The sequence below is a fragment of the Bactrocera oleae genome, chromosome 5 (genome assembly GCF_042242935.1).
Source record: "Bactrocera oleae isolate idBacOlea1 chromosome 5, idBacOlea1, whole genome shotgun sequence".
NCBI classification, from domain to species: Eukaryota; Metazoa; Arthropoda; class Insecta; order Diptera; family Tephritidae; genus Bactrocera; species Bactrocera oleae.
The window spans coordinates 3,611,525-3,628,125 of NC_091539.1; the positions used below are offsets into that span (position 1 = coordinate 3,611,525).

At 34.1% G+C, this 16,601-nt stretch overlaps 2 protein-coding genes across 6 annotated transcripts in view; one reads left to right on the forward strand and one right to left on the reverse strand.

Annotated features, from left to right (window-relative positions):
• The window catches only part of meso18E, a 57,538-nt gene that overhangs the window by 25,040 nt on the left and 15,897 nt on the right, over positions 1-16,601 (reverse strand). The window lies entirely within an intron of this gene.
• LOC118680300 (solute carrier family 7 member 14) overlaps positions 5,164-16,601 on the forward strand; it is a 28,962-nt gene continuing 17,524 nt past the window's right edge. The window contains exons 1-2 of one of the 4 annotated variants that reach the window (XM_036359419.2): positions 5,164-5,263; positions 9,273-10,231. In XM_036359419.2, the coding sequence (XP_036215312.2) occupies positions 10,196-10,231 (36 nt within the window). In that variant the 5' untranslated portion in view covers positions 5,164-5,263; positions 9,273-10,195. Of the gene's footprint in view, positions 5,264-5,719; positions 5,853-9,272; positions 10,232-16,601 lie in introns of those variants that run through there. The other 3 variants (XM_070109981.1, XM_036359420.2, XM_036359422.2) reach the window with 3 other exon arrangements.

The following is a 16,601-nucleotide window of genomic DNA, read 5'->3' on the forward strand; positions in this document are numbered from 1 at the left end:
TCTCGCCAAATGCTTGACTCGCTCCCCATATTAACGCACTTGCACTCTTTTCGATATTTACACGTAAATTTGTTGTTCCCAATGAAAGCACATAAACGTAGAAACACATTTAATGCATATACATATGTATGTTTGTATGTATGTAGTAGAGAAAAAGCAAGTAGCAAGAATTAGTTGACTGCACTCTTCTAATCGCTCGACAACAAAAAAAAAAAATGTTCAGAAAATAAAAATAAAACAGCAAATTTAATGACATTTTTATGCTGTCTGTTGCAGGCAACTGCGGATGCCGCTGACATTGTCGCTGAACGCGCAAAGCCACTGACATCTTAGGTGCTGCTACAATCTTTGCCATACCGTTGGGGTCTAAAGCGACTGCTCCTGACACGTAGCGAAGCGAATGTTTGTAGGAGATAAATGATCGACTTTTGTCTTCGAGAGAGTAACGTACATACATACATACCACACATACATGCATATAGGTGTATGTGTCTATGTATGAGTATGCGCGTTGGAAATTTGAGCAGACAAGTGTTACGGCATGTTTGGTGCATAAGTAACGGCATACTCCAAACCTAAATAAATGTGCATGCAACTGCAATAATACAAGTAACAAACTGCATACATACTTATATAAATACATACATACATATACATACATGCATACATATTATGTGAATATATATATGTATATGTATATAGTTCTCTACAAAATACATACATATAAACGCGAGTACAACAAACTAGCGTTAAATATTGCATCGCTTGGTCTAATGGTTAATATCGATACAAACATACACACATACACACTTATATGTGTGTACATATATGTATAAATTGTTTTTGCAGCAGCTGAGCGCCAAATGTGTGCAGTACATACTTTTGCGGCGCCTACCGTTTTACTCAATCTCCTACTAAGTGGCCGCTCAGCGACCGTATGATGCTCATATGTGCTAACACGTACACACATATATATGTGTTTTCTATACTGCGTTTATTATTATTATTATTGCTTTTGTTGTTGTACCGCTATACTGCCGATTTCATACTTGTATCTGGTACTGATCGTATTCTTTTCCCTCTCTATGTATACTAATTTCGTACGAATGTAGAGCATTTTCGTTTTGTGCCATGTTTCGAAATTTACAGGAGTTATTTTTAGAAGAAAATTTCTGACTATTCAACGCGACGAACGAATGAAATGAATATTTTATACGAGTTTTGTATCGGCATGCATGCACGTAGGCATACATATATGTATCTACTTATATATGTACTTGCGTTTGTACACTATATTATATTTCAATAAATATAATTCTGCTTGACTGGAAGGCAACCAATAATGCAGCTTTGACTTGTTTCCACGTGAGTTTATAGTGTTTGAGATGAGCTATTATTCGAAAATCTGTGAAAAATATAGATGCGAAAAAACTCATGGATTGTTGGAAGTGAACACAGAACACCTATATATATCTCTATGTATATATAACAAATCCCAGAAAGCAGCCGTCAAAGCCAAGTCTTTCAAATAAAATTCAATTATTTGTCATCGTAATTACTTTGCATATCTAGTTGGAATCTTTAATAGTTTCGCTTAAGCTTGTTTGGAACAAAAGCAACTGCGCCGCCGTTCCCAACACAGTCGGGTTTTCACAACCGAAACGAACACGAACTTATAAACAAAAACAATAAGTGTAGTTAGCAAACGACTATGAATTAAAATACTCGAAATATATTATAGTTACCGTAGACAAGTGCAGTTATATTATTATTATGTCTATATATCCATTACACAACAAGAAAAATCGAAACTTTGGCTGCACCGCAGCTATAATACCCTTCACAGCTCTATTTTTTATAGCATACAAAGGTATAACAGATCTCTATCTTAATTTCGATCGATCAATTTGTATAGCAGCTATATGCTATAGATAGTTATCCGATCTGAACAATTTGTTTGGAGAATGTAGCGTTGCTTTGTACAAGAATTTTTGCCAAATTTCGTGATAATATATTGCCAAATAAACAAGTTTTACATACACGGACTTGAGTTTGAACTATGAGTTTGTATGGCAGCTATAAGCTCTAGTGATTCGACATCGGCGGTTCCGACAAATGTGTAGCTTCTTGGGGACAAAAGCTCGCGTAAAAAATTAGATAGATACCTCAAAAGCTGAGCGACTGGTCCGAGAACATACAAGCAGACGGACGGCTGTTCCCATAACTGAGTATTATTTTTGTTTAGACAGTTATAAATAAAATCGGCTTACCGGACTTGTTGAAAAATCAGCGCTCGAAACTTGCATACACAATTTTGCCGCCGTCTACTTGGATTTAGATTAGAAATGTGCCACAATAGTATTACTAAATTGCCTTAACTTTCCACTGTATTCCCAAGCTATAGTATCTGAAAGAGCTTAGAAAAGTCGGTACAAATGTCTAGCTGTACTAAGAAAATAATGCTCAATTTAAAGTGAAAAAACCTGGCGAAAAGTATGCCCCTCTCTAATATGTGCTGCTTGTTACTGAGATCCGAGAGCTGAAGTCCCGGTTGTTTGTTGCAGAGCTTTGAACGATGAAAGTATTGTAAAAGGCGGTGTGGCCTTAAGACTTGCCTAATCAATCATAGATATCACCCGTCCAGTCGGTAAAACAAATAATTATTATTTTTTTTAAACTCACTACGCCTACGCTCAATCTTTTCAACATTCTTGCCGAACTGCCACAACCACAGCACTTAATTTTTGATTATGTAAGCCAGCATTGCCGTCATTAGGCAGGTGAAAGGCCGAAGCTTATGAATAAATAACACCTTTGTTGCGTCCTTTGTTCCCATTGGCCTCCCAGCCATAGAGTAAATGCTAAAAATATTTAAATTCATGCATATTTTAAACCTTACGTCTGCCAAAAACTGACAGACTAATAAACGGTCGACGTTGAGGGGCGATGGGGACGAAACTGGGTTACATGTAACCAATTACCAGCTAGCTACACACACGCAGTCGCCAACTTGGCTTAGCTTGGCAGCCGAACAAGTACAATAATATGGCCAACAGGTTTTGTTTTGTCTAATAAAATGTGTGCCGACATGTTGCCATACAGGATTATAAAGTACACGCACACACCGACACTGGCACAGTGTGCAACAAAAGACGCCAGGACAATTGGCTCAAGTCAAATGGCGGCGGATAAGCCTTGTTGCTTAGGTGTAAAATATGTGGCTGACGTTTCATATTAGTCTGCGACAGAACCGTAAGTCGCTGTGAGTTGTGTGATGAGGTGAGTTCAAATGAGGATAAAGCGAACGAGTGCAAGCGCTAACACGCACTACACTAACGAACGCATACACTTGCACTCAAGTTGAATGTAAGTCAAACGAACGGCGCGCAAATAAAAACAGGTGGCAACTGCAGCACTTTGTATTAGTTAATACAATGTCAAAGGTGAGGCGCTTGGTAAGCTGCAACATGTACATATGATTTGTAGAACAGCTACCGTTATGTGCGTAATTAGTTGTGTGTGCTCGCAGGTGAGTATGTGGATAACAGGTGTTTACGCTGGGAGGAGCGAGTGCGGCTAGCGTGTATAGCGCGTACGAAGGGATGAATGAATGAAAGCTTTCTGGCCGAACGCACGAATGCCAAATAGATGCGTACATATACAGTTATCGGTAACGTATAATGTAGAATAAAAGCTAGTTGGTATATTTTCGAGTATATAAGAGTTTAATAGCAACGTAAGAAAAGCAGAGAGCCAAATATGTACATTATGTTAATGAACATTTGCTTGAGGGTTAGTGCGGGGTTGCCAATGTGCATAAAGTATTGAAAGGATTTGTGATAAGCAGTTGTGGACGTTCGAAAAGTCCAACCCGATGTTAGAAAGGTGAATTGCATGAATATAAATATTTTTGCCTGCTTTATACCCACCACTGCTATACCGAGCAATTAGCGTATATTGAGCGCCAAGAGGATCAACAGATAGTGGAAAAAATGTGAGTTTCTCAAAAATGAATACAGCTAACTCAGTTACAGATATCGTACCCAGCATACAAACCATACAAGTTTTAACCACAATTTCAGCAAGAAAGACGAGCACGAAGGAGAGTTATGGCTTGTTGTAGTCCTAACAAAAACTTAAGAGTTCGGATTTAGAGATGTTGGATGTGGGTTTGGTGGAAGCTAATACTTATCACATAGTACACATCAATGCTTCAATACAAGTTTTATAGTAGTCCTCAAAACTTTACGACTCATCGTATTTTATTCTATGCTCTAAACGCTTAGAAACCAAAATGAAATAAGCTTTCATCGTAAAAGCTCACAATTTAACTTTCTGTGACTTTAATAATCCTTGATTCATATCGTTGATTCATTTTGAACATTTTGCATACGCTTGATCACGAAGTCAATTTCCTGGGTACCTCCCAATTAAGGTGTCTGGCGGCATTTTTCTGCTTAAAATTATCTCAAAGCCAAATAAAAAAAAGAATTTGTTTTTAAAATAGATAAATACAGATAGTGATAGCAGGACTAGTCAAAATTTTAATTTTTTGACAAAATGGCTTAGCAAAAAATGGCAATTCAAAATGGCTTAACAAATCGTTATTATTATTAAAAAATTTATTCCTTTGATCATTACCTGATCACCGATTCTGATAACAGCGTTTTCGGTAAAATGTGTTTGAAGTGTTGGGAGCGATTACACTAATTTAAACAACTCTTACAAATACGCTTATATCTTCAAAACTATATAAAAAAATATATTTCTTTAAATTAACAAGTGGATATAAGCTTTTAAACCAAAATCGCTGAGGTGGTACATATTTATACTTGTTGAAGCCAAAATTTCGTAATAACAATATGGCAATATACAAGCAGTATTCATATTGAGTGCGGTAAATGCTAGAGAGAGTGCGAAAGTTTGAGAAGTTAGAGACATGTTAGTGATTAACTTAAATACGAAGCTTTTCACACACACACACATACACAATCTTACATACAACACACACTTTTCGATATGCTTGCGTAGCGTAAGGAAGAGGAAGGAAATGACAGTGCAGCATACCAAGTACAACAAACGGAAATGGAACACAATGTCAGAGCGACATTGGCGGATACAATGAAGTCGAAACGATACACGCAGGCAGAGTGAAATGGCAACTTGAGTAGACAAGAAAAGGGATGACAGTTGCGGATAAGTAAAGTGAAAGCAAAATCTCACTGCTCAAAGCGAGAACGAAAAATTTTATATAAAGTGTAAAGTAAAGTAACCGATGTGCATACAAAATTTCTTTAAACTAGCGCTTGTTTGAACCTAATATACCGATGTTAAATATAATATAAGTTGCAATTAAGGCTCATAAAATATGGCGCATGCAAGCAACTGACTGCTCATTTACTACATACACACATATACATATATTAAAGCGCATACATATGTATGTGCTTTTGTTTTTGTTGTGGCGCGTATATAAGGCTCGAGTACTTCGTCGTTTCAGTTCGGCTGTCAAAAGGCAAAAGTGCGTGTGTCAAACGTCTGGCAGGATACGTTGGAGCTTTTGCCAAAGTCGAGCAAGGACTCTTTAGAGAGTTAACTGAGCGGCTCAGTTGTACGTTTGTAGAGAAAAGAGAGCGCATAGTGTGTCTTTGTGTATTTGTGTGTGTACGTGAAGTTTTCGACATATACACAACGGTAAATTGCAATCATTCATGGCGACCGTTCAGTCAGTGCGCTAATAGACACCAAGCAAAAGGCCAGATTTGACAACGATCAATTCACACATTCGAGTTGTTGGAAAATAGAGAAACAGCAGACACTAGAAACGGTTAGACAATTAGCTGGTGTATACGGTATGCGAGAGTGTGTGTGTGTTTGTGTATTTTTTTTGGGTATTTCTCGCGTTTTAAACGACGCTACGAAAAAGTGAAAATTTAATGAAATAAAAATATATTTTATTATAAATATAGTTTTCCATACGATTTAATTCGAAATTTTTTTTTTGGTATATTATTCCGCTTGCAACGCTGGTCGATTGCAAAGTGCCGCCCCCGCCTTAATCTGTACACACCACATACATATTTATAAGAGTAACAGTAAAAAAGTAGAAAGGAAGCGAAGTTGCGCGACAGACACAGCACCAACATTGCAGCAGTGTGATTGCCGAGTGGTTGGCGGAACGAAATCGAAGTCAGGCGAAATTCGTGAAAAAAGTTAAATGTAGTGAAAGTGAAGGTGAACGCAGCAGTGCCAGTGGACAGAAGGCATTCACAAAACAAATAAAAAAAAAACATACAAAATAAAAAATAAACTACACGCGCAGGCATAAAGGACGAACAAGGTGTAATAAAAAAATGAAAAACGTATAAAAGTAAAAAAGTATTTAGTATTATATACACACATATGTATGTACATATATTGAAGAAGTTAAATAGTACGAAATTAATGGCGGTAGGTGGTTGATGGTGCACGACGATACTAGTTGGTTGTTGCGGAAGTATGCAAATTTATATAAAAGAAAGAAAAGAAAGCAAAAAGCAAGTTTGGGCAACTCAATTTTTTAATGTTAAGCGTTTTGTAATAAAAATGCAGACAAAGTTTTGTACATATAGGTGAAGAAGAATTAAATCAATGCAGGAATAAGAAATAATATTATCAATATAAAATATTGAAACATATAATAAAATATATGTATATATAAATTACATATAATAGTCTGACAATAAAAATAGGCATGAAATAAAATAATATGTTACTCAAAAATAACAAATAGTAAGAAAAGTCATAAATGTTTCCAATAAAAAATTTTAGGTTAAAAATAAAAAATTATAAAAATTAAAAAAGTATTAAATAAAAAAATATTAAATAAAAATTCAACTCGAAACAACTGTAACGAAAAATAAAGTAGAACGAACGTGTAACTCCTATTAAAATAACTTTTTAAAATTTAATAAAAATAAGTAAAAGTTTAAAAAAAAATTAAGGCGTAAAAATGCATTAAAATGTGAATTTTGTACATACCGTATTTGCGTAATGCTACTGAAATAAAAAATAATATAAATTTTAAAATAATAAAAAATTAAGTATTAAATTAAAAAAAAAATTAAAATTGTCAAATAGTATGAAAACTCTTAAATGTTTAAATAATAAATTTTTGGCACAACTAACAACTAAAAAATAATATAAATTTTATAATAATAAAAAATTTAGCATTTTAAAAATTATTCAAAATTTCCAAATAGTATGAAAATTTGTAGATGTTAAAAATATTAATTTTTGTAAGACTATTTGTGAACATTTTTTTTTAATAAAAACTATAAAACTAATTAAAAGAAAATTATAATAAAAATCAAGAATTTATTAAAATATAATAATTCAACTACGGCTATAACTAAAAATAAAAATAACACGATGGGTTATAATTGAAAAACAAAAATAACATAATAAAATACAAAAAAATTAATTATATAATAATAAAAAACTTGGTCAAATAAATAGTAATAACAAATAACTATAAATAAAATGGAGAACAAACATTTGAATTTAAAAAAAAATACAATAAATAAATGTACGTAGAAAAATAAATTCTACCCAAGTGGCTGCTTATTTGTCGGAAGCGCCGATATCAGACCACTATAGCATATAGCTTTTTTATTTAACAATATGTCTGCACGAAATTTGGCATTAGGGTGGAGCGGTGGAGTTTTTTTTGCTTAGCCTGAGGGTAAAATCTGTAGATTATAAAAAAATAAAATTTTTGGACAACATTTACATTTTTTTTTAACATCGAGGGACTTAAACTCTTTACATTTATATACAAATTAACGCTTAAGGAAAGCATGTTGTCGTTCAAGACTTTTTTTAAAACTCCAATAATGACCACAAAATATTTTTTTTAAGTTGATAACTTTTAAGTGGCCAGAAAGAGGACTCTCCCCAGCTTCTAGAACACAAATAAAAAACCTTTTACGAAATAAAAGTTTTAACTGGAAACTTTACTTTTAAACTGAGCTTCTAGATGTTAAGAAAAAATGTTGGTAAAATTAAAAAAAAAATTTTTTTGGTAATATTTTTGGAAAATTTTTGGAAAATTTCTCTAAAATAGTCTACAAATTTTACCCTCAGGCTGAGAAAAAAAAAAATTTTTTTTTATGAATTCGGTGTTAGCAAAAATAACGTTTTTTTTATTTTCATGCTATTTTAAAATAATCTTAAAAATTTTATCATCTAAAGATCACTTACATAAATATCAAAAAAAAAAAACAAATAAGTGTTACAAAATTTAGACTTTACATTCTTGCCCAACGCTACAAGTACAAAAAAAAAATGTCTATATAAAAAAAAAGATATGGAAAACGGTTGGCCTCAAGGGCCATCCCTGCAACTTCCCTCTAATTTCATACGCTAACGTTCAAATTTCTCTTTTTTCACTGCTTTTGAGCTCTTCGAAATTTTTCGTTTTCGATATCTCGCAAGTAAATCAACCGATTTTGACCCGGTTTGCGGCAAACGATGTGTTTTTTCAAGGTTTAGAACTGATTAGTTTTTGGCGTCGATCGGTCAAGTCATTCGAAAAAAACGATTTTTCAAAATTTTTATTTTTGAGATTTCTCAAAATCTACTGGTCCGATTGGGTCCAAACTCACACGAAATTCAAGTGCAATGAAACCCTTTGGAATGCCGTTTAGTTTATTCAAATCGGTTGAGCCGTTTAAAAGTTATAAGAGGGTCACATACATCCACACACACACACATACATACATACAGACATACGGACATCATCGTAGAAATGTTCGGGGAAGCTTCCTCGGCCCTCAAAACGTCGAGATCTGTTGAGAACTCGATTTTTGCAAAATGGGGTGAAACCAATATCTTTCCGATTTTTAGAAAATTTTCAATTTTCTTAGCGGGAAGTTAAAAAACATTGATATAAAGTTAAAAGATGAAAAAATAAAATAAAATAATAATAAACAAATAATATTAATAGAAAAAAATGATATTACTAGATAATTAAAAGAAGCACAATCTTCGTTTTGTCAGTTTAGAAAAATTATGCAATGTAGTGTCCGCCGCAAATATAGATTCGCCCAATAAGAAAACTAACCTAAATAATGTGAAATAAAATTAAACAATTAACGCCCATAAAGTGACTGTTTCGCCATTTCACAGTATTTTAGCAATGTAATTTCATTTTAAATTGTCTCTGTGTGTATGTAAGTCAAGCACGGGTGCGATTTTTCATGTCAATACCACGTTTCTCATTTTACATGCAGACGGACACAGAACACAGGAAAGAAAATAGCAAAATTGTCATTGGGAATGGACGTCGAAATGTGAAATGATTAATTTAAGGCTCAAAAAAGCCAACGAATGCTATAACCGAAACCATAACAACAACAACAACAACAATAATAATAACAAATACAACACCAAGAACCGCTGCAGTAGTCGAAACAAGAGTAGCAACAACAACACTAAGCAACAACAAATCCAACATCGTTGTCATTGTCACTGTCGCTGTCATCGTTACTGCCGTCGACGCAGTCACAGCTGTAGTCATCGTCGTCTTCGTAGTAGTGTTGGCCCAAGTGCTGGTGGAGAACTGTTGAATACGGCCAATGACGTCGCCAGCTGCACATAAAATCAATTGAAGGCACACACACGCGCGCACATATACACGCCAACAGGCCAGGCATTGACGGGTGGAAGGAAGCCGGTCCCAACTGTTAAGGACGTACAGCGCAGGCGGCGAAGCTGCAAACGAAACGCCCAGCAAGTCAGGCAGGATATTGCAAGAACATACCTATATAATAGCAAAGTCAGTGCTGCAGACCACAGAAGCAGTTGAGTAGGTGGCAGTGATAAAATAGCGCAAAGCAGCTGTAGGTGGAGCGGAGCGTAGCGCGGTATTTGTGGCAGTAGCTGTAACAGCAGTGAAAGCAATTCGAAAGTGTAGGAAAAGTCGTAAAAATACCAACGTGAAAATAGCGCAAAAGCTGGTGACTTGCTGTGAGACCCGCAAGCTACAGCGCGCACCACTATTGTGGAGACGATTGTGGTGGCAAATCGCGAAACGCAAGAACAAAAGCATAACAACAGCAACAACAAGGCGGAGGCAGCGTCGGCCGTGTTAACTGCAGCAGCCACAGCGCGATAAAGCAATAAAAGCGCATACCGACAGACCACAAGCGCAACAATGAAGCCATCGGATTTGCTGCAATTAACAGAAAGGGTAAATAACAACTTTACTTAGATTTTTATAGAGAGAATATTTGCATTGCCTAGACTGCGTACTGTGTGTTATTTTTAAAGATATCGCATAACAGCGGGCATAAGCCAGCTACAATGTGCTAGAATGAATGAATGTAAGAGAAAATTTTATTTTCTTTCTTTTCGTTGGTAAAAGAAATTTTAGCGAAATTAATAGGCACCAATAGGCTGTTATATATATTGCCCCGCCTACAAATTTGTATTGATTAACCATAAAACTGGTTATTTTTTAGCTAATAATGGTGCCCGTACACCATCTTAAGTGTTTTTCTTAAATTTTATAAATTTTTAAAGCTTCTCGTTTTTTCATTTGCAGGCATTGGCCTGTAACCCGAATTTCTATAATTTTATAGATATATATGTATATATACATATATACTTGTGTATGTATATATATTTTTGGGTTAATTATCTATACGTTTGTGGTATTAATTGTCAAAAAAGTTTAAGCTTTTAGTTCCTTTTAAGCTTAAAATAATGACACTTTTCCCATAATAATTGCATCCCGAAAATAAATCGTAGCATACATTTAGGCTAGCAGAAGAAACCCATGTAGAAGATAATTATACTCTGTACAGCATATATTAAGCTTGCGACCATCTTTGTAACACTTAGAGGATACATCGGCGGCCCTATAAAATATATAGAAATAATCAGCGTGGTGAGCCGCTCGATTTAGCCACCGTTTCCACGACAGACGAGTCTAAGTAACCGAAACGGACACGGACTTTTATCCGACCAAGGACTGTCAGCTCGGCACCATACCTCGAAATATAGTAATGTTTTCTGCCGCTTCAACAACAATAACATCGATTTAGCCTTCTGCTTCTGAATATATGCGAACTAGTCCCTCAGTTTTTGAGATATCGTTCCGAAATTTTGCACAAGTCATTTTCTCCCGAAGTAAGTTCTATTTGTCGGAATCGCCGTTATCGGACCACTATAGCATATAGCTGCCATAGAAACTAATCAGTCAAAATCAAATCTCTGAATGAAAAACTATTTTATTTGACAAAATTTTTTCATAAAATTTGGAAAGGACTATTTTCCAAGGCAGTGCTACAACTTCCGAAGAAATTGTTCAGATTAGATCACTTAGTTTATAGCTGCTATAGGAACTGAACGATCACAATCGAGTCCTTCTATAGAAAACTTTTTTATTTGAACAATTGTCTTCACCAAATTTGACATGGATTATTGTCCCTAAAATCTACGAACAAATTGTTTAATTCGGACCACTACAGCATATAGCTTATAATAGCTTTGGTGCAGCCGAAGTTAACATTTTTTTCATATATTTCACTTTTAATTTCTCTCTCTCTCTTTCTTTTAATTAATATTTTCTTTATGTTTCATTTTCTTATTCTGTATGTTTCTTTTATTGACAGTAAAAACGGGTTTAGCTAAAATTCCATAACAAGCGCGGCAGGTCTATTTGATTTCAGCACTTTTTCAGCTTAAAAGACTGTCAGCAGAATACAGTATTGAAAACCGAAGGCCTGAAAAGCTTGCTTGGAAAGTTTCCATGGAGATTGTCAGATTAGCATGCTCTGATTAATATTTCGTCTGAAAAAATATGCTATTTTCTAAAAGTTATAGCAATTGAAACATAAAATGTACTCGTAGCATACATTTTAGATAGAAAGTTGAAGCTAGATTTAGGCTAACAGAAGAACAGTTTTGAATAAATGTCTTGATAGAAAGTTGAAGCATACATACATTAGGCTAACAGAAGAATGGTTTTGAATGAATATATAGACAGAAAGTTCTAAAAGTGCAACATAAAAAAATATGAGAAATTTACTTAAAATGACAGGTTTCGACTATTGAAAGAGAAAGCTATGTACTCTATCTTGCAGTTACTCATGCTTTATTTATATTGTAACTGCGCTGCTCTGTACCTCTCATAGTTATGAAATTTCCAATTGGTATGATAACACTTTCAGAAAATCAGCAATCAGCCAATAAACATCTTATCAGAGAAGATCACAAAAACAATTTAAAGCCTTTCAGGCAGTACCTCAGTGTGACCTCTTTGTTTAACACTTAGACGAACTAATAATCTCCGTTGCGGTAACTGAAAAGCGCTTATAGCGGTGACTCTCATTAATATTTATAACCAAAACTTTAAGCTAAGAGCATAGTGTAGCTAACTGCAGAGGTGTTAGAAAAATATAATGCGGCAAATAAATGAAATATTTTTAAAGATCTTTTTTACCCACTCTTCTGTATACGAGTATATATTATATATATGTATGTATATATAAAATGACAACTGCCGTAATGATAAAAAAATTCTATGAGCTAACTAAACTCCGATTGGCTTGATTTCTTTTCTTCACTTCAAAATCAATACTGAACCGGTATAAATTCATGATGAATTAAATAATTATGGAAAAAGAAAATTTTCAGAATTTTTAATTACAAATAATATGCATACTTTAATTAAATATTGAAATAATATTATATTTATATACATGAAACATATTACAGCAGTAAAAACAAAATTGATTTCCACAAAACTCAATGGCATGCAAATATTTACGTGCGCACACACATGTACTCGTACATGCATAGAACCTTCATATGTGAATAATACGAGGAAAAATAAATTTAACTGTGAATCACTTTCTGTTATGCGTCTGTCGGTCATTCAAGTCATTCAAGCTGTACAAGTCACTCGCTGTCCCTTAAAGTCATTTATTCGGCACAATACGCATGGCAACTCGTATACATACATATATGTACGTACACATTTGCACACATTTATGACATTTTCCACATTTCAACGCAGTGATAAGTTTTCCCTAACGATCCCAAGTGCGCTCATCACCAACACAACACCAATTGGGCGAGAGGGTTCTTAGCGAGTGGGCCAACATGGCGTATACGTTACATTTACAAATTGTGCGTTCACACCATGCTGCCCTTGCGGTTTTTTCGGTTAAAGTGTGACAACACAGGAGCCAGCAGTAACAAACATCAGCATGCGCACCCACTCACACACATGCACACATATTCAGCAATAAAAACGTGTATATTCCTATATATATAAGGGGATTGTTGTTTACACATGCGTCTGTGTGTGTGTGCGTGTGTGATACGAATCCTTGCTGTTCGATTGCGTATAGCTATAATGAAACTTCAGCGCTTCTACACACGCACGAGCAGCTTGTTTCGGCTTTCTGCTTTGTCAAGATAATGTCCTTTTGAATGCACAATCATGTTGGGCACAATAACAACAAGGCATGCGAATTGCTACAAAATTAACAGGATGAATGATGTGGGAGAAGAGATATATGCATACATAGACCGTTATGTGTGCAAAGTTGTAAAAGCATACATATGTCCGCGCTTTACACTTTATTGTAATTTTTCTCGTCATTGTCGTCCCTTTTCGCCAGCTTTTTTAATGTGAGGATAAGCAAGGTCTGCGCAACATATTGTCAGCTTTTCTTTTCGCAACAGCTGCTGACGCATGATGGTTCAGTTCATATTTTTGCGTAATAAATGTGACTATTACATAAAGAATGGCAACACTTTTCGCCCAAAACTGTATAAAATTGCAAATTGAAATGCAATGAAACGCAGAAAAGTGTCTACACCTTCCTCAAAGGTATATAAAATGTTAGCTATTTAACAGCTTGTACCAAAATCGCTTTAAATATTTTCCTTTGGTAGTATGGCAACCCTTTAACGCACTTTTTTTTGCAAATATTATTATTTTATAAGTAAGTCATTAGGATAAAAGCACTTGTAGACGTGAAAAGCACAAAAAGTAAAGTAAGTAAGTCTAACCTTATCTCGCAGACGACAGTTTTAGACCATGGACCTCAGAAAAAATATTTTTTGAAGCCTCAACTTTGCTTAACCGGCATAACTATTGTACTTCTCTAATCGAGTTGTATTCACTTTTACTAGTACAAGTAGTAATGTAATTGCAGAGCTTATAACTCGCTCTCTTCAATAGTATTACCGAGTACGAATCGAACAAGCAACTGACATAAAAATAGAAACTGTTATAAGCAAATAGAGCTGTTATTCTGTCAAAATTTTTTGACAAAAGCGCCGAACTCAAACATAGCGAGCAAATAAATGACCAATCGAAGAGCGCTAACATCAGAATGCATAACAAAATAGAGAGCCATTCGATCGTATACCTAGCAAATGTGTACGCAGCAGATTTCGAATTTATAAATTAAGCTGAGTACTTTTGGAAACACTCACGTATAATTAAGACGAAACTAAACCAATTTGGAAAAATAGAAAAGAAATATTAAAAAAAAAACATTACTAAAACTTAAAATTTCAAAAAAAAAAGAAGAAATATTTATAATTATTTCCGAAACTGTGAATGGAAAAATGAAAATTTTAGAATTTTAAATAAAATTAAAAATATATAGCAATACAGTTTTTATAATCTTAAAGCGAAAATAAATCAAATTTCGTATTGTGAACACTGTAAAAGCTGTGTACTTTAAGAACCAGTCACGTATGATAACGACCAAGCTACACCCATTTAGAAACTTTTTAAAATTTAAAATAAAGAAATATTTGAAAATTTAAATTTTTAAAACTGCAAATTAAAAGAAATAAAAATTTTTAAATTTTAATTACAATAAAAATATTTTAAAATTAAGTTTTTAATTTTCAAAAACTGAACACTGAGAAATTTAAAATAGTTTTTATTTTTATTTAAAATTCGTATTTTTAACTACTACTGTATTACTAAGTAGCCTTGAGCAAACTTTTAAGCCAAACCAACTTTTTCAAAAGCAGCAAAAACTTTACTTTGCTTGATTAAAAATAATAACTTCAAAAATTAAAAGAAATTGGCAGAAAATAAATGCGAGAAATATGAAGTAACTTTTACTTTAAAACAATTTAGTGAAATAGTGAAACGTTAATAGCGCAAATTAAGTGCAGCAAACAGCATGAGCTTTTATTTCAATTCGATGTTCCAAGAAAGAGTCGAATGGCCTTAATATACCATGGCTAAAGGCAATAAAGCACGTATTATGAATACACTACATCCTACTCAGTCAAACACAATCATACTCGACACGCTGTAGTCAACATGGCTAGGCATATGTAGATGTGTGTAAGTGTATGTATACATACATATGTACATATGTATGACATGCATTAGTTCATTTTTGTGACTGTCATTGTTTGCATTTCAACGCCCACTCATTCTCTCCGCACTTAGTCAATTATCATGCATCACTTTATTTATACTTCTGTTCCTTTCCACACCTCTTCCAACCCAGTATATGTAGGTACATGTGTATATGGTTGTAGTGTAATGTGTGGGGTTGGCAAGTCGGGATAAGAAATGCTGATTTATGTGTAATGCAGATTGCGTAATCGGAAAAGTTTTCCCTTGCACTTTTCAATATTGTTTGGAGTACACATATGTACAAGTATGTATGAGTATGTGCATGTATATGTAAGTGGTCGGTTAGTTTTCTCGGATTATTTTTCCACTTGGTGAGCAATTTTTCATTCTAGTGCAAATTGTTTGTATTATTATTCGTACGACGAAGCTTTTGTAAATATTTTCCTTAAAAAGGGTGCTCAGCTTAAATCAAGTGGTCTAAAAGTTCTTATGGAGTTGATAGCGGATTGACCGCGTTGCGAGGATCGATATTAAATTATAGCGGCCCAACGGCTGATTTATTTAATTTCATCACTTGCATAACGTACATTTCATAATTCTCACTAAGTTCAACTGCTGCAGGAACAGAGTGACTTGGTTTCATCAACAATTTCATACTAAGAAGACATATTTTTAAAGTCATTACTTCTTTTGAATTCAGCCAAACTGTGCCTGGTATAACCGTATATCAGCTGAAGATCTCACTCTTCTTTTAATTGATCAATTTTTAAGTTCTTGCTTCTATAATATTTTTCATTATTTTTGTTGTTGAATCATAAAGCAGAAATATTTATTTTTTCCGCCTTCTTGTTGATCTTCAGTCATGCAACTATTTCTTATTGCATTTCTAATCGATTTCGTTTCTTTTTCCCGAACTAAGCTACATTTATACTCCGAATAAGGTATATTAGGTTGCACGAAGTGTTTAATACCCAAAAGAAAACGCTGAAGACCCTATAAAGTATAAGATATATATATATAAATATATGTTTGATCAGCATGACGATCTAAGTCGATATATTCATGTCCATCTATCTATTCATCTGTATATACGCGCAGTGGTTACTCAGATTTAGACTCAGATTTTACACTCACAGAAACTGCTCACTTGGCGGAAACGCAAATCAAATCCTTGTATGTGAAACCTTTTTATTTGACAATATATCTTCATGAG